At 44.2% G+C, this 22,477-nt stretch overlaps 1 protein-coding gene across 5 annotated transcripts in view; it reads right to left on the minus strand.

Annotated features, from left to right (window-relative positions):
* Window positions 1–22,477, minus strand: part of SLC25A26 (solute carrier family 25 member 26) — a 176,027-nt gene that overhangs the window by 11,662 nt on the left and 141,888 nt on the right. For 3 of the 5 annotated variants that reach the window (XR_014788570.1, XM_084840458.1, XM_084840454.1), the window contains 2 exons: window positions 16,656–16,725; window positions 1,060–1,124 (listed from right to left, as the gene is read on the minus strand). Coding sequence is in view for 2 of the 5 variants with exons in the window: in XM_084840458.1 (XP_084696584.1) it covers window positions 1,060–1,124; window positions 16,656–16,725 (135 nt within the window). In the remaining 3 variants the exon portion in view is untranslated. Of the gene's footprint in view, window positions 1–1,059; window positions 1,125–16,640; window positions 16,726–22,477 lie in introns of those variants that run through there. The other 2 variants (XR_014788571.1, XM_084840455.1) reach the window with 2 other exon arrangements.

The raw sequence follows: 22,477 nt of genomic DNA on the forward strand, positions 1-22,477 counted from the left end.
TGAATATGGCATACGTCCCATTCATCTACCCTTCTTTGAACATGGCATACGTCCCATTCATCTACCCTTCTTTGAACATGGCATACGTCCCATTCATCTACCCTTCTTTGAACATGGCATACGTCCGATTCATCTACCCTTCTTTGAACATGGCATACGTCCCATTCATCTACCCTTCTTTGAACATGGCATACGTCCCATTCATCTACCCTTCTTTGAATATGGCATACGTCCCATTCATCTACCCTTTTTTGAATATGGCATACGTCCCATTCATCTACCCTTCTTTGAATATGGCATACGTCCCATTCATCTACCCTTCTTTGAATATGGCATACGTCCCATTCATCTACCCTTCTTTGAATATGGCATACATCCACTTCATCTACCCTTCTTTGAATATGGCATACATCCAATTCATCTACCCTTCTTTGAATATGGCATACGTCCCATTCATCTACCCTTCTTTGAATATGACATACGTCCAATTCATCTACCCTCCTTATTCTTCTTAAGATTCTTGTAATGAAGCACACTGGGAATGTGGTGCTAAAATATCTCTCTCCATACAGTCTAAAAAGAGAGAGGGACTGGCAGGACTTGGCCTGGAAGATATGGGTTCAAATCCCAGCCTAACTTACAATGGCTTTGGACAGACCATCATCTCTCATTCTGCTTCTTATCTGAAAAGGAGGAATTGCATTGGTCCACCTCAGTGTATTGATGCAAGGATGAATGGAATTAGGGTAAGTGGATATCAGCCTTGAGTTATAAGAAAGAGCCAAACTATAAATCTAAATTAATAGATCAAACTCAGCATCAACTTGGATAGCTCCTTTGGGAAGAGCAGCAGCTGAGTGGAAAGAGAAACTAGAGGTGATAGGAAAAGCCAGGAATAGTGGCACCAGAGTTATAGACACAAGATACCTCAAACATAAAACACAAGAAGAGAAACCATTAGAAGGTGCTGGGTTCCATTTAGTTGCTACTAAGCAAAACCGGAGAGTTATTAACGTGCAAACCTGTCAATCAGCCCCATACTGTTCTTCTAGCTCTTACCTTTGCCAACATAATTCTTGTCTTGGCTACATCCAGAGGGGTGGTGACTGCAGCTGCGAATCCACCTGAGTGTATAAAAATGCCGAACACAAGCAAGACTTTGTTTGTTAAACATGCATGCTGCACAGCCCCATAGTTCCCACAGCTTCTGCCAAAACTGCTTCATTATTAATGCTTACAGCTTGTTTCTCACTTCAGAATCTGGGTAGATTTGTCTGAAGCCAGAGCCACGGTAGGTTGTGGTAATCAGTGCAACCCCACCACCACCACCGATTTTGTTTTTTAAAAAATAATATGCCCTTTATTCAAAGTCCTGTCTTCGGAGCCCTACATTGTTACCTAATGCAGATGGCGGTCTCGTTCATCCACACTTCTGAATTCACATTAGTCCTGTCCAATTTTCCCAAAGACAGGAGTCTAGGATTGTCACTTAAGAACATAGGAAGCTGCCATCTACCAGATCACAGTAGTTGTCCATCTAGCCCAGGGCTGAAGAACCTCAGGCTTGGGGGCAAAATGTGGCCTGCCTAGGTTCCGAATCTAGCCCTCCCAGGGACCCCACGAGACCCCCAACCACAGTGCAGTTGTTTCCCCCATTCTAAAAGGCTGAAATGCTTCTCCTAAGGCCTAGTTACTGGCAACAAGAACTCCAAGCGAAAATGTGCTGGTAATTTTGGTATTTTGGCCATGCCCCCTTTTGCCTTTGGCTCCGCCCATCACTAGAACACAGCGCCAAAAGCTTCTCTAAAATAGAATCTAGCCCTTGGGCTGAAAGAGGTTCAACACACTCTTGCCCAGTGTTGCTTACTCAGACTGGCAGCGGCTCCCCAGGGTCCCCAGCAGGGAGAAACGATTCCCATCATTTGCTACCTGACCCTTTTAAATGGAGATGCTCAGGACTGAACCTGGGACCTTCTGCAAGCACAACATGTGCTCTACTAATGAGTTATGGCCCTGTGGTTGGAGGACACTGTGTACCAGCTGGCAGGTTGCAAACCTGAGCCCTTCTCTCCCTACTCAACGCAGCCGATGGTGGCGCTTCCTCAGACCCTCCTCTGTTCATGGAGGTACAAAAGTAGAAATGAATGGCCTTCAGGTACAGTCAAAGCAGGTATGAAAGGAGCAGAAAATTGGGTGGTAGTGGTGGAGCATTTCAGCAAGGAGAAGGGGCAGGGTAGCACCCCTCTGACTTGCACATAGCATTCCCTAGCTATGGTGCTCTGGAGGCTGCTCTCAGAAAGTTCCATTAGAACTCAGCTCAAGTGTAGAGATAAACAACTGGATGTGTTTAGACAAGAACAGCAGTGGGGCAGATCCCCCTGGCTGGGGCACAAGACACCTGGAGGGGAGGCATGAACTTCCAGGAAAGGAGAACAGCCTGCAGCAGTCGGAGCCAGAGATGCGTCCCTCCCAGCAGCAGAAGTTTAGCATTATAGCCACCCAAACGGAAACTGCAGAAAAGCAGAGAACACACGCAGGCTTCTGTCTGCGGCACTCTTCCCTGCTCCTATGTCCTTCTCTAGCTGACTGGTTTTAGGAAGGAGTCTGAGATTCCCTGCTCTAGTTCTCTTCTAATGTCAATGTTGGATTAGCATGGCCCAGTCCACAGATCCCTATGCATGCAGCCACAGGTCGCATGGCTGCAGCTGTGTCTGGATGATTCTACAGGCTGTGTGCATCTACTAAAGAGACAGTGGCTGGGGGATGTGGGACAGAAGTGGAGAATGTTTAGAAGTGGGGCCAAGCTCAAAAACATTTTGAGAAATACTGGACTAGAGTTTCACACCCCAAGCCCTCCAGAAACAAGCCTACCATTTTTTGCAAAACAACCATGAAAGGGCTATGGGTTGGATTCCTTAATTGATTTATATATTTATTTTAAATGCTTTTACCTTAACCCTATCTTGCAATAAAATCAAGATGACTTATGAAAAAACAAAAACAAAAAAGATCAGGTGCTGATTTTTACCTCTGAAGCTTCATATGGATTGTGTGCCCCAGGAATTATTTCTTCCTTATGAACCTCCATGAACGTTCTTCCTTATGAACCATCAGTTACTGAGGGACAGTTCTGCATTCTATCTGGCTGCAAGGTTAAATCTGTAAAGGCCTCTTGTGCCTCTTCTCCATTTTGGGACTCCCTCCAAAGAGAAGCCTGCCTAGGCCCACCCAACACCCCAGGTTTACAGGATGAAGGCAAAAACCATCTTCTTTCAAGTGGACTCTAGGGGGAAGCCTTTGTGTTACATCCTACTTAATTGCTGTTGGCATTGTTAGGCCGATATATGTTATGGCTTGTATAATGCAATTATTTCACTTTTATTGTTGTCGTAAGCTGCACTAAACTACCACGTTAGATGGGTTGGGGAGGAGAAATATGGGCTAGAAGTTAAATAACATATACTTTGAGATATTTATGCCACAACAGCAATGCAAAGAAAATAGAGCCAATCTATATACAAACCACATAATCATCGATCCAGATCACTGAAAGCTTGCTTAAAATCTCTTTACTTGCTTGTACTTTGGGTTCACACCAGTTGGCTTCTCTGGGGAGTACAAGTCATCACAAGAAGGCCCTCTCTTGCACCCTCTTAGTCTGAACTATGTGCAAAGATGACGCTCAAAACAAAGCATCTCTTTTATCTTAGGTTTATAGAAAGATGGAGTTTATTTGTCTCATGCAAGACTGATAGCATCTAAGATGCAGTAAATCTATATGTGCTTATAGACACAATCTAAAATATAGATGGAAAGAGAGAGATGTGTACCTATTGTATAGCACTGTCCATTTATTTCCTTATTGAATATACATTTGTGTTTGTTAAATGTGTCCATTAGGCAATATCATAATAATATTAATGTGTATTGATTATATGATATAAAAATAAAGCCTCCTTAGTTGAACTCAGGAGGGAGGGAAGTTCATACAAGGAGACTTCAGAAGGCAACTGGAAAGAGCAGAAACACTCATTTCCGGGCAGATCAGCACAGCTTGCAGAAAGGAACTCCGCTGACCTGTCCCATTCCAGAAACAAATGTTTCTGCTCATTTCCAGGGGCTGCTTTCAGAAGCACTAGTTCCTGATGCACTAGCACTTGGTCCTGCAGGCACCATGGAACTAGCAGAGGGGCAACAGCAATATTGGATATTGCCCATGTGTTCCTAACAGCTCACCACCACCAAGACACAGATGGCCACAATTTGCACGAGCCAAAGCTGTTGAAGAGCTGCCCCCTATAACCCACAAGTTGTGTATACCAGTAGTTTTCAGATCAAGACCTCACCTTTCCCCCCAAACTACAAATATGACCCACTTCAGGTTTGTTTCTTTTAACCATCAAATATGCCTATTTTTTACCCTCTTTAGGGTGACCACATGCAAAGGAGGCCAGAATCCTGGTTTATCTTTCGGTGTGAACATGGCCAATGGAAAGCTATTATCTCCTGATTTGTTTATCTGCTCTTGCAAAGGGAGGCGTGAACAGGCTGCCTACACAGCAGGCTGCCTGTTCACATCGTGGTTTATTACGCCAGGATCCCTGGCCTAGGGTGACATCCAAACACAGCCATTATATTAAGACTAGCTTAGAAACTGCCTAGGTCTGAACAAGCCCCAGTTGATATTTACCAACCCTCCTGGTTGAAAGAAGCAACATGGTGCTGGGAGAGATGAGGAGCTACAGCTGTTTCTTCCACAGCAATAACGTCACCAGTCCCAAAGTAAAGATTAATTAAATACACGTCAGTGCATTTAGAACCGGGGGCCGAATTTACAGTTCTGACAGAGGTAGAGCTGTACCAAAACCAAACTATTTAAAAGAATCACAGTGCAGAATAAAAGGAAAGAAGAGAAAAAGCCATGAGAGGTTAAAAAAGCAAGATCCTTTCTAAGGAGTGAGCAGCATATCCAGAGCCAAGGTCAGAGTACATGTTCCAAAAGGTCCAGCCCAGCACATTGTCTTGGGAAGTATCTATAAATAGTTGACTTTTCCTCCCAGTTTTCTGTAATATAGAAAACTTGCTCTTTTCCAAAGTGTGGGTGGGAGACAGATATTTAAATCTGGAAATGATCGAAAACCATATTTTTCAACTGACTTTGAATGAACCTGGAAAGCTCCCTTGATTGTCTTAGGCTGCAGTCCTAAACACACTCGACTGAGAGTAAGTCCCATTGGACTCAATGGGACTTACTTATGAGTAAATGTGTATAGGATTGCACAATTAGTTTTGCAAGCTTAACTTCATATACTCAACATCCACATTCAGACAGAAAAAACAACCTGTAGAAAGGAATGAAATGCAGTTAATGTGGTCAATATACATAGAACAGAGTTAGTTGAGCTCAGACATTGGGTTTCCTTGATACTATGGATTCTCCAACTGACAACTGAGGTCTAGAAAAATGACAGGAAATTGAGTAATGGAGCATGGAGTAATTTCCATGCTCCATGTTATAATGTATTTAACTAACTTTTTTGGGGGGGGATTTACTAGCATTCTCGACTAACTATACTCAAACCATGAATTTAGAGGAAGTGGCATGGTAAAACGGTAGCATGTAGCATTGGCCTAAGAAAATGGCAGCAACAGGACCACCAACTGTAACTATTACGATATGGTGGTGGACCTGATTTTCTTTCTGTACTGAGCACTGCAGAAGAACAGCCTACACTACCTCAGTCCCCTGGGCAGAGCAGAGTACAGTCCGTAGTTATGGAATCTGGATGCAGCTGTGACATCTGCACATCAGAGAGAGAGAGAGAGAGAGAGAGAGAGAACGAACAATACCAGTCTGCATCCTGCTGTGGAGAAGGAACACACAGCTAAGGGCCATGATATCTGGGGATGCTGAGAATTGTAGTCCAACACATCAGAGGGTGCCAGATTGGGGAAGGCTGTATTCATGTTTCCATGGTTCTATCAGTGCACTGCTGATAAAATACAGATCTCCGCAAGACTGGCAGTAAATTATGAGATCAAAAGGACACCAAAAAGTTTGTTAATAAAGAGAGTCTTTGGACAGATTAAGCATGGCAATTGTAGCAGTGAGTAGTGGAGTGGGAAGGGGAGAGTGTAGTTGTGAAATATTATGGGAGACCTTGAAATCACAGCACAGCCTGAGCTGGAGTGACCACACTAAGTGAGCAAACTAGTGCAGTGGGCAAAGTAAGAGACACAATCGAGCAATGAGGCTGGTTGGGCTATTCATTTTTACAAACTGCTACTGCCCAGAATACTATAAGAAATGTACCCCCAATGTCCACTATTTAAAAAGCCACGATTTTCAGTTAAGAGATTCAAGGTGAAATCCTATGCATGTTTAGACATTAAAAAGTCCAACAACTTCCATAATTCTCCAGCCAGCTATGTGGTAGGGGAATGCTGGGAGTTGTAGGACTTTTTTTCCATCTAAACACGCATAGGATTGCACCCTTGTTTACTTGCTGCATTTCTATACCACCCAATTGCCGAAACTCTCTCGGCAGTTCACAAAACAAAGGGTAAAACCCTAAAATCCATAAATATAATAGCATAATGGAAAATCTAAAACAAATTAAACAGCCACAGAATAAAACCAAATTAAAACCAACCTCAGAGGGCAGCTGCATTGCCAGGATTTAAAAATATGTTGGTGCCTTTCAGAACTGAAATACTAAAAAGCCTGGAAAAAGCATTTTTAAAAGTATTAGAATACTTGGATTTAAGAATATCCACACCTGTACCGGGTGTAGATCAGACTGAAAGCTCCTGTAGCCCATAAGACTAGCTCAATGGTATCCTTAATGTTTCCATCAGTTAGTCAGCAAATTTGGCCAGTCTATAAAAGGAAGATTCAAGTCACAATGGGAGGCAAAAACCTTGGGACTGGGCATTTCATCTGTAATTACTTAACCAATTTAGGTTTGGAATAACTGTCTTCAGCATCTGTAAAGAGTCAGTTCTAAGAAGAGATTTCATCATTGCCTTTATACCTTGTATGGGCAAGGAGGCTCTCAAAACACAGCACTGTAAACTTGTCAGAGCTCATTAGAGCAGAAGGGAAACCAAGGCAGCTGTCCAGGTTTATTGCACAAAAAGCCATCACTAGCATGTCACTGTTCGCAATCCTCACTTCCGATATATATTCTGCCCCTACAACATACCCTTGATTAGCAAAGGCATATGTTTTATAGATAGAATGGAGTGGAAAAGACAACAACTTTCAGTAAGGTAATTTCTTCAAATGCATCAAAGTAATACTGCTTATCTTGTGCACTGTAAGAAATGCCAGTGTGGAATAGATCAATCATCCCACCAGTTCAATTGCCTTGTGCAAGACAGAGAAAGTAACAAAACAAAACCCTACCAATAGATAGCCTTTTAAAGTACCCTGACTTCCTTCAGTAAATTAACAAAATAATTCCCTTGCTATATCAGACCAAGTTCTATCTGTTCCGGGAGTAGGCACATTTGGCAATTTGAGAAACTGTTGTTGGCGCTGCCACAAAATGGCTGCCATGGAAGGCACAGCTCATCACAAAGGACAGGGTAACCTGCTTAAAAAACTGTGTACAAGGCAGAGGTGGGGTCTCACCCCCAACAAATATACTCACTTGAACCCACAGTTTTCAGTGCTCACAGAAGGCAAGCTCTTTTTCTCTCTCTCCTACTCCTCTGCCAGCCAATTCATTCCGCCATCTTCTTCTCTCTCACACTGAATCACCACCCATAGATGCACTCTCTCTGTCTTACACACACATACCTATGTTCTCTTTCCCTCATTTTCATTTCCTACAAATGTCTCTGAGCCCAGAGGCATTCGTAGGAAACTAAGATGGCAATTGGAGCACTTTGCTTTGATGTGATCCCAGCTGCCAGTAAGAAAATGTGTTAAAAATGTATTTTGAATGGGGGGCGCACCTTGGCAGGTGCCGAGAAAGGTGTCCATGGGCACCACGATGTCTACCCCTGGATTCTATTCCAACATTGTTATCAACAGCAGCCAAATTGCTATCCCTGGCCAGTCACAAGCAGAGCATGAAGGGTAAACCTCTGTTTGTGTCTAGCATCTAGAATGCCGCAATACACTGCCTCTGAGCATGGAGATCCATTTGCCAATCCCAGCTCATGATAGCATGCTTATTCTCTTGGCTGGAATACAAATTACATGGGCTACCAGTAGGCTTCCAGACCCAATTCAAAATGCTGGTCCTGCCCAAAGTGCTGATCTTAGGACTGCAGAAGTGAAGGGCAGCACGCTCTGGCCTCATCCATCAGTTACAGGACCAAGGGTCACTGGGAAGCTGCACTCACTACCTCCCAGGATAAATATCATGGCAAAGTGGAGACTAACCTGGCCCCATCCATCGGCCAAAGAAGGAGCTTCTGCAGGGAACTTGCTGTGCTCCCTGCTTACTTCGCACTCATTTAGGGCCTCCGAGTGCCACAAGCATGCAGCAACTGGACCAATCTTTATGCTGATCCTCACTAGTGAAAATATCGGAAAGCGGAAAGAATGGGGTCAGTGCAGGTGGCGAAGAGCACGTGGAGGAATGTGGCCCAAGAGCCAAGAAACCCGTAACTCCTTCCATTTTGTAGATATCACAGAGACGCCTGGTTTAGTAACGAGTTGCCATGCTGTCACTATAGGATGCTCTGTCTTGCATAAATGCATCCTATGTGGTTGACAGCGGAAACTGGACTTACATTCCTCAGGCTTGTGGCAATCCTACTGCAATCTTTTCTATAATAAAGTTTTCAACTGGAAGCAGTTCTATAGAGCAGTTCCTTGGCAACCTGTCTCTTCCACCAATGGTTCTAAACAACCTGTGACCCAAAACATTATCTTGGCTCTTTTCTCACTTGCATCTCACTCCTGCTCCTAAAAGGCTTTGCACCTCCAAACAGCTGTCCCACCACCCAGCTAAAGAATGGTCACCAAATATTCAGCTCGCCCATTACACCACAGGTGTTGAACCTCTTTCAGCCCAAGGGCCAAATTCGATTTCAGAGAAGCTCTTGGGGGCCACATCCCAGTGGTGGGCAGGCCAAAGACAAAAGGGGCCAGAGCCAGGAATACCAAAGATACCAGCTTAAAGCTCCTACTGCCAGTAACCAAGTCTTAGGAGAGGCATTTCAACCTTTTTAGAATGGGGGAGAGGGGGAGAGATGTGCAAAAGCTACAAAGCCACCAAATGATCAGTGGTCAGAAGAAAGGGGTGTGGCCAGGAACGGGGGCATGCCCATCTGGGGAACCCTGGAAGGCTGGATCGGAATGCCAGGAGAGCTAGATTTTGCCGTTAGCCTGAGGTTCCACATCCCTGCATTATTTCATTGATTGGACAATGGTTGCAACGGTATCCGAGGAAGATGGTGCTTACACCTGCCCCCCACCCACCCCCGCCTTTCACAGCTGCATTCCGGCAGAAGTGCAAAGCTGTAGCTTGTCCCACCTCAGAGATACCACAATAGGGAAATGCTGCACCTATCACATTTCTGCCAGTTATTTCTGCTTTTAAAGACATAGAAGGCCTATCAGGAAAAGGAGACAAGATGCTAATCTTATTGACACCAAGAAAGGGGACAGAATATGGTCACCCGGGGATCTATATTCTATTACATTTGTGTGTGTGTGTGTGGGGGGGCCCTCCGACACCAATGGAATGTTCATGAACATTCTGTCTGTTCAGGGAACAAATCAGGTCACCTTCTGTTAGAGAAGAGAAAGTCGTCAGTTTGGCTAGAAATAAAACCTCATATGGTATTACAGAGAGGAGTAGTGTTTTGTGACAGGCAGAGCTTGGAAAAAGGTCCCAAAGGACAGAGAAACTAAGGGTCAAGGTAGCTGAAGGATACAAAACAAAGAATGGATTTTACCCAAGAGGGTAACTAGAGGGGAAGCAGTTAGTGAGGGGAATGGATTCAGAATTTCAGATACTGAATTTAACCAACCAGCCAATTCTTTAGTTGCAGACTTCCAATTTTTATTTAAAAGTTTATATTCCTGGGTCTTTATTGGACAGATGTGCTGTTCTTTATAAGGCACATGGATAAAAGGAACAGACTGGAACCAATACACTACAAACTGCTAAAGCATCATAGAAAGTTTACTTCAACTAGTGCAATTTTATAGGCTTAAAAAAGAAGATAGTGTTGACCATTTAACTTGGCAAGTAATGTTTGTTTTCCCATGGCCAAGTATACAACATTATGATTAAGAAAGAAAGCAGCCAGTAATGTTTCTTGGTTAGCACAAGAGCTCAAAACAGGAGGGTGCGTTTATCTTGTTTAATGTTTTTTCTCTCCACTGACCTTTAAAAGGCTTTAAGTAAATTTTGTGGTAAAGTAAAGAACATGAGCAGCTAGGGAGTCTCAGATGGTTATAGTGTCTGAATACACTCTTTGTGGGATTGGCAATGTTGCTGTGATTAAGGATTGGCTAGTGACTTGGGCTTATAAACTTTTATTTCCCTTCCAAGAGACCTGCAACATGGTGACGAATGTAAGCAACTCTCGCACAACTGATTTTACTTACTTATGCTTACAAATTGCAGTATTTATGTCTGGTTTTATTTTGGTGTGCCATGATATGCCCCTTTTCTCTGATGACCTATGCAAAAATGATATCTTCATGTAGCATTTTGGAGAGCTGGCCATACTGATGGGGAAAAAGGGATCAAGCAGATAAATAACAATCATCTCACTGGACTCTGAAACCCTCCCCATCTGTGGCTTGTTCCCCAGTTTCTTCCAAAATACATGTAAGTATATCTTTTCAAAGCAACCACTGATATGCATTCCAACTGCTTCAGCATGGAAATACAGCATTTTAATAGTTGCTCAGCATCCACCCAAGGGTTCCTCACCCACCTCCACATCCCAGTTTTTTAGCACACATCCTCCCCTCCCCCTGCACGCGATAGTGTGTAAGGGCACCACTATTCCAAGTGAGATATCATGAGCCTCTTAGGATATAAACGCAGGATTTAAGGTATGGCGGAACTAGACATTTCGGGGGAAATCTTGTTGGTTGTTCTCATGTCTGCCCTATTCATGTACAAAGCAGGGGTGGGGGTGCTTTTACATCAAAAGAAGAGCTGCACACTGTCTCCCCATTCCCCCATCTTAAAGCACTCCCCATGCTTCAAGCACTGTTCTCCTCAGATCAACCCACTTCTGGGATTGGAGTTGGGTTGGGAAGAAAGAACTTGAAGTGACAGAGCGTGAAAACCTAACATGAGGGAAGATTCAAGTCCCCATCAACAGCACACCTCTTCTGAGGTTAAAAGCAGCTAACCCAGATTCCACCTTATAGATCAGGGCTGAGCAAACTTGTGGCCCTCCAGATCGTTTGTCCTACAACTCCCATCAGCCCTTGCCAGCAAAGCCAATGGTGAAAGTTGATGGGATTATAGGCCAAAACATCTGGAAGGGCACAAGTTGCCCACCCATTATAGATGAACCAGGAAAGACCATGGCCAGCATCAGCACCCTGGATCTATGGACAGCTGCTGGGGCCCCAGCACCTTGACATGGCCCACAAGAGATGTCTGCCCCGGAGCCACCTTTTAAAAACAGAACGTGTACAAACCTTTAAACATGTGTATAATATGTAAATGGCACTGCACTTTCCACAAAAAGTTACAGAGAATCCCTCACTGGTGGGGGAGGGCCATGTGGACATCAGAGCAGCCCTTAGCCAGAACGTTTATGGTGAGGGTGAGGATACATATCAGTGGAGGAGGTCATCAATGCAGAACAGCCAGGACCTTGTAGTCCAAGGTCTGGCACAGAAGCTGTGTGCAAACATTACACTGAAATGGTTCTCTCCTGATTCTTGTTTTATGGGCCCTATAACTTGGGAAAGAGGTGTACATTTATCATGTAGTCCAATTTCAAGATGGCACCCTTTCTAAGGCCAGTATCTCAGGAAAAAAAGGGATGACAGAGCCCTCACACAAAACTGAAACTTAAGTCAAGGTCTGAAAGTTCTTTAATGTTAATATTTAATGCAATGAAATATTAACATTTAATTTTATTTAAACATAAATGACTTGTCAGTTTATTCCAGTGCCTTTGTACTCACTAGCAAGTGAAAGAGGTTTACTCTTACTGAAGAAGTGGGCAGTACATTGTCAGCCCACTCTTCCTTCCTTATACCTCTCTAAGTAGAAGGACCAAAGACTTACTTTTTATTTTAAACTAAAGCTAAAAAAATTATGGAAAAGGTCTGGAATATTCCTGGGCCAGCACCCCAACCCACCCTGAGCAGAGCCTCCATATTTGCAGGGGATTGTTGTATCAAGGCAATTACATGCAACACAAGCAAGTTCCAAACACAATTGTATATAGCAGCCTTCCTCAACCTGGTGCCCTCCAGATATGCTAGACTACAACTCCCATCATTCCCAGGCAGCAATGAGCAATTAACAAACATGTAAGATATATTTATATGTTTAAAAGACTCTAGCTTTTAAGGGCATGGAAGAAATCTCAAAACCCTCAACCATAAAATTTGTTAGGAATGGCTTCTCAAATGCAACTTGGATTGCCTCCCTGAAAACTAGTGAGGGTGCTCCTGCAGAACAGCCCATTACTCAGAACCCCCAGGGGAACTAAGGGAACGGATCTTAATATGCAAAGGCTTGAAAGGGTTTGGAGTATGTGTGTGCGAAACAGACATTGTCAATAGGGCTAAATGACGAGTGAGGTTGTTTGCTGAGTATAAATGGAAGGGTAAGGTAATGGGGGTTGTTTTCAAAGGCGCTCACAAGTTCTGTAAAGTGGAATGATGGGACTGAAGCTGCGAATGAGCTGAGGTTAGTGAGGGATGCTAAAAGCAACAAAAAAGCTTTCTTCAGCTGCAGTATGTGCATAGTAAAAGACATAGGAAAGAAATGGAGGTTCAGCTATTAAATAAGGATGGCAAAATGATAATAGATGACAAAGAAAAGGCAGAAGTGCTCAATTCCTACTTTGGCTCAGTCTTCTCTCAAAAGAGGGTCTATGACCCCCCTGGCAAAGGTGAAGTTCAGCCTGAAGGGGCAGGATTGCAGCTTGAGATCGATAGGCATATGGTCAAGGAACACCTAATTACTTTGAATGAGTTCAAATCTCAGGGCCAGATGAACTGCACCCTACAGTAATAAAGGAACTGGCAGAAGAGCTCTCAGAACCACTGTCTATTCCCTTTGAGAAATCATGGAGGATGGGGGAAGTGCCAGATGACTGGAGGAGGGCTAATGTGGTCCCTATCTTCAAAAAGGGTAAAAAGGAGGAACCTGGGAACTACAGACCAGTCAGTCTGACATCAATCCCTGGGAAAATTCTGGAGCAGATGATAAAGCAATCAGTCTGTAAGCACCTTGAAAACAATGCAGTGATTACTTGAAGCCAACATGGATTTGTCAAGAACAAATTGTGCCAGATGAATCTGATCTCATTTTCTGATCAGGTAACCTCCCTTGTGGACTGTGGGAATGCCATGGACGTAATATACCTCGACTTCAGCAAAGCTTTCAACCAAGTGCCCCATGCTTTCCTAATGAGCAAACTAGCTCAAAGTGGGCTAGATGAAACAACGAACAGGTGGATCCACAGTTGGATACAGAATCAGACTCAAAGAGTGCTTATCCATGGGATCTTTTCAAACTGGGGAGACAGAATGAGCGGGGTACCACAGGGCTCAGTCCTGGGCCCAGTACTCTTCAACATTTTTATGAATGACTTGGGGCAGGAGGTGCAGGGAACACTGATCAAATCTGCAGATGACACAAAATTGGGCGGGATAGCTAATACTTTGGAAGACAGAAACAAAATTCAAAGTGATCTGGATAGACTGGCACGCTGGGCAGAAAACAACAGAATGACATTTAATAGGAATAAATGCCAAGTTCTGTACCTAGGAAAAAGAAACCAAGTGCACGGTTACAAGATGGGGGATACGTGGCTCAACAACACGACAAGCGAGAAGGATCCTGGAATTGTTGTAGATCACAAGCTGAAGATGAGCCAACAATGTGATGTGGCTGCAAAAAAGGCAAATGCTCTTTTGGGCTGCATTAACAGAAGTATAGCATCCAAATCCCGGGAAGTACTTATTCCCCTCTACTCAGCACTGGTTAGGCCTCATCTGGAGTACTGTGTCCAGAAGGATGCAGACAAGCTGGAGAGAGTTCAGAGGAGGGCAACAAAGATGATCAGGGGACTGGAAACAAAGCCCTATGAGGAGAGACTGAAAGAACTGGGCAGGTTTAGCCCTGAGAAGAGAAGACTGAGGGGAGATATGATAGCGCTCTTCAAGTACTTGAAAGGTTGTCACAGAGGAAGGCCAGGATCTCTTCTCGATCACCCCAGAGTGCAGGACATGGAATAATGGGCTCAAGTTACAGGAAGGCGGATTCCGGCTGAGCATCAGGAAAAACTTCCTGACTGTTAGAGTATTACTACAATGGAACCAATTACCTAGGGAGGTGGTGGGCTCTCCCACAGTGGAGGCATTCAAGATGAGGCTGGACAGCCACCTGTCAGGGATGCTCTGACCTGGATTCCTGCACTGAGCAGGGGGTTGGACTCGAGGGTCTTGTTCCAACCCTACTATTCTATGATTCTGTGAAAGAGGCAAAGGTTGTAATGGGTGTGCCCAAGATGAGTAGAGATGCCCCAATGGAGGTATCACGAGGAAGCCTAAGAAAGTGGGAATGCAAGAGTGGGTGGCAGCAATGGTTAGAAGCAGCAAATGGAGCCACAGATTCAGGGGTGCAAGAGACCATGATAGTGATAGCAACAAGAATTCAAGAAATAGAATAAAGAGACTTATGGCACCTTAAAGACTAACACACTTATTCTGGCAATCTTCATCAGATTCATGAAGTGTTAACCTCAAATCGGCAGATTTATATACACATGATAGGGGGTGGGGTGGGGAGATGTAAACTGTGCTGTCAGAGGGAACTAAAATGCAAGAAGTACAGACTGTGATAATTACGTTAAGAGTTGCCATTCACAAAAGTTGTTGGGTGATAACACAGATATCACTGCAGTGGTGAGCCAATTAACATATGTAGTGTGACCACACACACACACACAACATTGTCCTTATTCAGACTACTGGAAATATGAGTTGAATCTCTTGATGAATTGTAGTTCATCACATTTGTGTTGATATCTCTTTGAACTTCCTTTGTTCAAAAATGGCCACCTTGAGGTCATTGACAGAGAGTCCTGGATCTGTTAGTCTTTAAAAACTAGACTCTCTGTTGTTTTTGCTGCAACAGACTAACACAGCCTACCCCTCTGGAAATTGTTAGAATAAAGGGGCAAGTGATCCTAAATACACTTGTATGGAAAGAAGTCCTGTCAGTTTCAGTGGAACATACTTCCAAGTATGGAAAGCATAGGGGCAATCCAATAGGGGCATGCGTGGGCAGAGTAGGCAGTTACTAAAATATGCTATTACGTGTTATGGTAAATTTTATGAGTAGGTTACCAGCACCATCAAATGGGTGACTAGCCATGTCATCCCATACATGCCTACTCAGAAGTAAAGCCCACTGAGATCAACAGGATTTACTCCCAGGCAAGTGAACACAGGAATACAGCCTAAAAATCCCTTCCTATTTGCATGTCTGCACTACATACTCTGGAGGAAACCCTTTTCCCTGCTTTGTTTTAAAAAGTAGGCTAATGTTAAAACAGGATGAAGTATAATTTGGGGCAATCCAGAAGTTGCATTGCTATTCCTCCTGTTCATGGCTCCCTTTTCCCCATGACCGCTTCAGAACCTTATGCTGTACATTTTACTTCCTTCTGGAAAAAAGATCTTGCCCCTCCATCCCGAGCAGCCACTAACCTGAGATTTCTATCAGACCATTAAGTTTCCCCTCCCTGCTCCTTGTCAGATGTGTGGGATGAGCCACTCGTGACATCTTAAAGGAAATTATTTTAAAGCAGGCTGTTATAATAAGGCAAGGTGGCTCTTTAAGAATTCAATTAACTTCCAGCTTGTTTTGCAATAAATCGTCCCAGAGCATGTCCTGCCACTCTTCATTCCAGGGATAGTGTCCGGAGACTGCCCAGATGTTTCAGCCTCCAGTTCTCCTCCATGGAAAGTTTCCGCCTCGAGGCTGCTGCATTTAGACATTCTGTTCTCCTGACTCTACTTAATCTAGAGTGCTGTCAGAGCTGTCACATGAACAGTGAATCATGGCCCCTTACTGAAAGCCCTCAAGAGAAGCTCAGGGCAGACAGCTGCACAAACCCGCACCCAAATGGGGTCTCTCTTCTCACAGAGGGTTTTACAACTCAACCTTTGGATAATCCTAGAGCTTGACTGACAGGACCTGTTTGTTCAATAACAGAAATTTGTCAAAAACAAATTGGCTGTCTTTCAACTAGACACCCTTGCCTTGGTTCCCTAACCTCACCTTTTTCTCCCTTTCTTCCCACCCCCTTCCAGCCCCGTCCACGCAAAGAGATCCATTTTCTTTGCTCTAAACAAACTGGAATTATAAAAGAATGCTGCTACGCTGCAAGCCTTAATAGATTTGCACATTTCCCCTCCTCCCCTCCTTTCTTCTTTAGCATTTCCCAGGATAACATATAATCCTTTGCACCTGCAAAAGCTCCACAGACTGCAGACTGCCAAGAATCGACCACGTGTCCTTGCTTCCATGACCAGAGTTCCTGTGTTTAAAGAGATTGGGGGGGTGGAGTTAGTATCTGCCCCATTTCCAACTTGCGAGTTAGCTATAGAGAGGATGGAAACAAGAGTTTTAAAGAGCTATTTTTGTGGCATTTTCAATTATATAATAAGTAATTCCTCTGCCCGCCTGCCCTCCCCCTCCAAAGGTCCTCATTGCTCAGAAAAGTAGATGGTCTGGGAAAGATAAATGGAACTGAAAGAGAATAGGCGCGTATGCAGAGTTAAGTATATATTCATTTCAGCCTGGAGCAATGCAATTTTGCAGATATTGCCTGGATTGTTCTTCCTCTTGGGAAGATAAAACACACACGCAAAAGAGAACGCTGGAAAAATATCAGCAGTGGTTTCCAATATGTACTTACATGCCAAATAAAACCATTTCCAAAGGACAGTCTCTACATTACTCCGTACCCGGATTCATTGCCCTAAAGCTGAGGTGAGCAACACTAACAAGATTTTATAACCCACTGCTTTAATCTCAAACCAAGGTAGACCACATAGCCACCACTACTAAGAGTAGACTTAAAAGACTATGCTGTAGTAGGTTACTATTATTCCCATTTTACAGATGTGGCCAGCTATCCAAAGTGTTGATTGTCTATCCCTTGTGATAGACAATCAACCTCCCTCTGCCCTCCCCAGATGGATATACAGTCCATCTGATTGCCGCAGTGGCCAGCCAACTGATTGGCTGGCCATTGCGGCAATCACGAACAATGTTTCAAGTGAAAACAAAATCAACAACTTTTTTTTAAAAAAAGAGGAAAAAAGGTGTTGAATAAACATTAATCATGCCATGGAAAAGATGTTTTGATGAAATCAAAAGCCTGCTCGCAGCACAGGTGGAGTGAAAATCCACCCTGGAATCTTGTGTCGTAGAGAAGGCAAAGGCAGGGTGAAGTACAGCTCACCTCAGAGCTGCAAAACCAACCTGGAAGGCGGAATCTCTGTACTCTGACTTAGACTCCAAGTCCTAGACTGTACTGGCTCACTTAATTACTGCACTCTTACCTCTGACCAATGTGCATGTTTAAGCTGAGAGACCTAAGAATGGGCAACTCCCTTGAACAGCAGAACTCAGACCAGTTTGGAGGACCAAGGTCAAAGGAGAATTCAAGCTGGCCAACAGGAAATAATAAAATCCCCTCATAGCTGGGCCAACATAATTATGGTGCATAGTCTTCCCCAGGGAAGGAGGAAAAGCCCTCCTAGCTGGATCATTTAAAAATAGACTGTAGAAGGCAACACTTGAGAACATACCACAGGGAATAATCCTGCACTGGCAAAGACTGGACATGGATGACATAATATGTTCCTTTCCATCTCTCTGTTTCAAACTGAAATGTGTAAGAGAGAGGGAATGAACGCATCAACCAAAGGGAAGGAGAAGATCATTGTAAGCCTACACAGTAAGATGGAATCTTTAACTATAGAACAGGGGTGGGTGGGGAACCTTTCCAGTGGACCCACTCCCTTTTCTCACTGTCACTCTCTTTCTGCCATTCCCTTTTCTCACTGTCACTCTCTTTCTGCCATTCCCTTTTCTCTCTCTGCACCCCCCTCTTTCCCGGTCACCCTCTTTCTCTCTCTCTCCCTCTTTCTCTGCCACCCCCTTTTCTCTCACTCTGTCTCTTTTCCCCTTTTTTCTTTTCTTTCTCTGTCCACCCAGAAGGTTGCCAGGGGAGGCACAGATCTGAACTGATCACTTGCAGGGGGCTTTCCAAGCTCCATCCATTTTGGCTCCCTGCCCCCTTTCCCCCTCCTGTCCTCCTTCTCTCCCCCTGGGCTGCATGTTGGTCACCCACCTTCACACTGGGAATGTGTGGAGGAGGGTGTGTGTGTGTGTGCATGTGAGTAGGGAGGGAGGGAAATTCCACAAAACAAGAGGAGGAGTTTTATACAACCACAATGCCTCTGGATTTTGCGGCTGGTACTGACTATGATAGCTCATAATGTGCCATCTGGAAAAAACATGGAGCAATCTCGGCATTAGCACATTAACTTGCAGGTTTCAGGTACACGACAATCAAGAATTCCTCTGTCTGAAATTATTGCTAAGCAACCACATATGGTAAACTCTTTGCCATGTATGTTGCTCTAATTACATTTAAATCTTTCTGAACAATCTCATATGGTGGGTGCTTGTTAGCTGAGAGATCAGATAGCTTACAGGACTATTTTACTTTGAATGAAAGCTTGATTTGTTAACTAAGCACCCAGTAAGAGGGCTCTTGTTCATTTAAGGCAGCCTTCCCTAACCTGGTGCTGTCCAGATGTATTGGACTACAACTCCCATCATCCCCAGCCAGCATGGCCATTGGTCATGGATCTAACAGCCCTCTTTTTCCCTGTGAGATTGCAGGTTTGGGCCCCTGCCAGGTGTAAGCAAAACACACCACTGGAGACAAGAAAACAGGTGCACCCCCACCTCCCAGCTATCACAAGATGGCAGACCCCCGGAGGATCCTTCATGTCACTCCCACCCCCACCCACCTTACTTTCTGAAGCAAAAAATCCAAATAGCGCCCCTCTTGCTGATTCAAATATAATAAGAAACTACATAATAGACAGTGTATTGCTCTTTCATGGCACCCCAAACTCTGTTGCTTAAAAAGATGCTTCACCCTACCTAATGGTAAGGCATTACTCACACACCACAGTACTCCGTCACTGCTGAAAACAAATGTTGCTTTGTCATAAATGCATTCCTGACAGGGGCTAACGTAAGTAGCAGCTGAACGCCAATGGTGAAAACAGCTTATCTCTACTATACTGAGCTGATATATAAAATGTGTGACCTGGCCCTGAGAGATCTGAGTTCAGGACCAAAATTAGTCAGAGTGTGCCAATGGATAACACTGGGCAGTCCTGACCTTTCAACATTAGCTCCACATCAATAAAATGTGAATAACTGCCCTAGGGTTGCTGTGTAGTCGAACAAAATGAACATTATAAAACTCTTTGCACGTGAAAACCGCCATCCGATTATTCATAAATCAAAAATGGTCTTGTATGCTGGGACCAAGCAGCTGATTAACAGTACAATTATTTTGGCATTCTAAGTAAAACTAATTTTACACACACACACACACACACACACACACTTAAAGCAGGAGGCAACCTGGTACCCTCCAGATGTCTTAGACTACAACTCCCATAATTCCTGACCACCGGCCATACTGACTGGGCTGATGACAGTTCTAGCCCAAAACATCTGGAGGGCACTATATTGTATACCCCTGAAAAGAATAAGGGAACTAGCAATGCATGTAATTATGGAAGTTTCCTTTTCTCTCCCTTATTTGGGTCCAAGTAAAGCTGAAATTGTAAATACAGTGACTAGGTATCAATATGTACACAAGGAGTTGGTCATCCTGTTTCTTTCTAATGATTCCCTGTCTGATTGCTCCAGGCGTGTACTATTAAAGACAGCAGGAAATAATTAGCCATGTTTTTCTTTCAGGGCAATACCCATTCCCACCAGCATTCCCAGTACTGGAAAGCAAAAGATGACAAGCGCTGCGCTTTTAAAACAGGCTGTGATGCCAAGCCTGTGTCATGTGTATTCTATTAGACTCAAGACTGAATAGAAGACTTTGTTTTCCACTTCAAAGGACCCATCCCAATCTCGCGCTCTTCCCTTATGAATAACAAATTGGAAATAAATCTTCTGGCTGAAGCACATGGAAACTCATACAAACTGGGCCCTCCTTAGCTTCCTAGGTCACTTGTATGCTAAGCTGTGTTTATTTTTAAAAAAAATAAGTCTGAGAAATACCAATGTAGGACTAAGTTGAAGGACAAGCACACTTCCGCACTCCATAAAATACATTTCGTGCACACTCATGAAACATACAGTCAAAACTCAAAACCTAGTTTACACTCCCCCCGCCCGAGACAATATCTAATTTTCTTTCCCTGCAAAATTTTGAAGTAACTACTTTAGCTTCGTTTTTCATCCACCTGCCATAATTACTCCTATTATGATTAGCTACCCATTCAGCCTCTACTTACCCCTTCCCATATTTCAAACTAATGCTATCCCACATTCTCTTGGAAGGAGAAAGAGGGCACCATTGAAGATGTTGTATTGGATGAAGACATCACTTCCTAACTATTTCTGGGGAGGAAAGAATAATTGTATTGATTTCTATTTAAAAACCCGAGTCCACAGTGCCCTGCTAATAATGCTAACCACCAACAGATCTTCTAGATCCTCTATGACCTACAGATCCTCTACAACAATCTTCCCCAACTTGGCACCCTCCAGATGTGTTGGGTTACAACTCCTATCATCCCCAGCCATTATCCTATTTTTTAGTACTGGACAAACGTGAGGCTTCCCATCCTTGTTTTATTCTGCTCCAAACTCAGCAAAACTACTGTCAGGGTGGAAACTGAGCCTATAGAACCCCAGAGCAATTCTGATTCTGAGGAGGATCAGCAATCCGTGGGAGAGGAGCCAGCTCATCCCTCACAGGCACAGCAGCTGGCAGAGATTCCTCCTGCTGGCATTCCTGAGATAGATAGTGACCCTGGCAGTGAGAAAGTGCGGGAGGGGGGCTTGCTAGATGCTCGACACAGACGCAGGGAGCGACGAGCGATGGATGGCGCGGAAAGGAGGTGTAGCGCCCATTTGGCACACAAGCAACGGCCGTGTCCCGTGGACCCAAGGGAAAGAGGGAGGATCTCTCCCTAGCCCATAAGTTCAGGGTCTTCAAGTGATTCTCCTTCAAACGGGGACCAACTGCCTAACCTGGAGCATAGGCTACTCTGCTGTTCATTGCTTAGTTGCTGGTGATTAGCATCTGAAAGAAATATTAAGTTGCAAAAGGATTAAAGCCTTGAAAAGAATCCTTTCATCTGTGTCTTGAGTTGGCTATTGGAGTGTACTGAAAGAGGCCGCTAGGGTGCTCCTGACAACTACCATCTTCCGTAATAACTATGCTCATTAGCCACTTGGAACACTTGTTGGAAAAGTGGCACATTGTGCCTGTGCACTCACAGGAGCAACCACTCTTGGCAACGTCTAAAAAATAACTTGAAACGAGCGGAAATGCTCATTTCCAGAATGGAGCAGGTCAGCGGAACTTGACTGTACCAATACGGGGTTATTTTTAGAAGTGCAAAGGCCCCACTGTGCAAGATATCACTCCTGTGAGTGCAACAGAACCAGCAGAGGCAGAGTGGCCCTCTTGGATACTGTCCATAAATGCTTAAAAATACATATGTTTCGGGAAGGCATTGTACTTTCAGGTCAACACTATCCTCTGCTCCCAGGCATTTGAAGGCATACGATGAGCTTTTTATTCTGTATGGCTGTTTTAGTTGTTTTATTACGGTATTTTAGTGGAAATTGATTTTGGCTATTTTATATTTTTTTATGTTTTAGGGCGCAATCCTATCCCAATGCTCATAAGCCTCTGAACCCGGAGGCTTACGGGCATCCAAAACAGAGCGAGAGGAGCAGCAGGGGTGATCTTCGCCTCTGTAGTCCTCCCGCTCTGCATTTTGACTAGATGGGCTTTTTCACCCACCTAGTTGGGGTGCTGCAGAGAGGGAGGGAAGGAGGCTGGGGAGGCCTGGGGGAACAGTGTATTTCTACATTCACACCTCAGGCCTCCTGGTCTCTCCTCCGCCTTTCCCAACAAAAGCACATTCTGGCAATGTTAGCCATTTCCAGCCTCTTGAGGAGAGGTGGGCAACTGCAGAAGGTCTGGGGAACTTTTGCCC

This window comes from Heloderma suspectum, chromosome 2 (genome assembly GCF_057233095.1).
Source record: "Heloderma suspectum isolate Gila_16-S chromosome 2, 16-S_ref, whole genome shotgun sequence".
NCBI classification, from domain to species: domain Eukaryota; kingdom Metazoa; phylum Chordata; class Lepidosauria; order Squamata; family Helodermatidae; genus Heloderma; species Heloderma suspectum.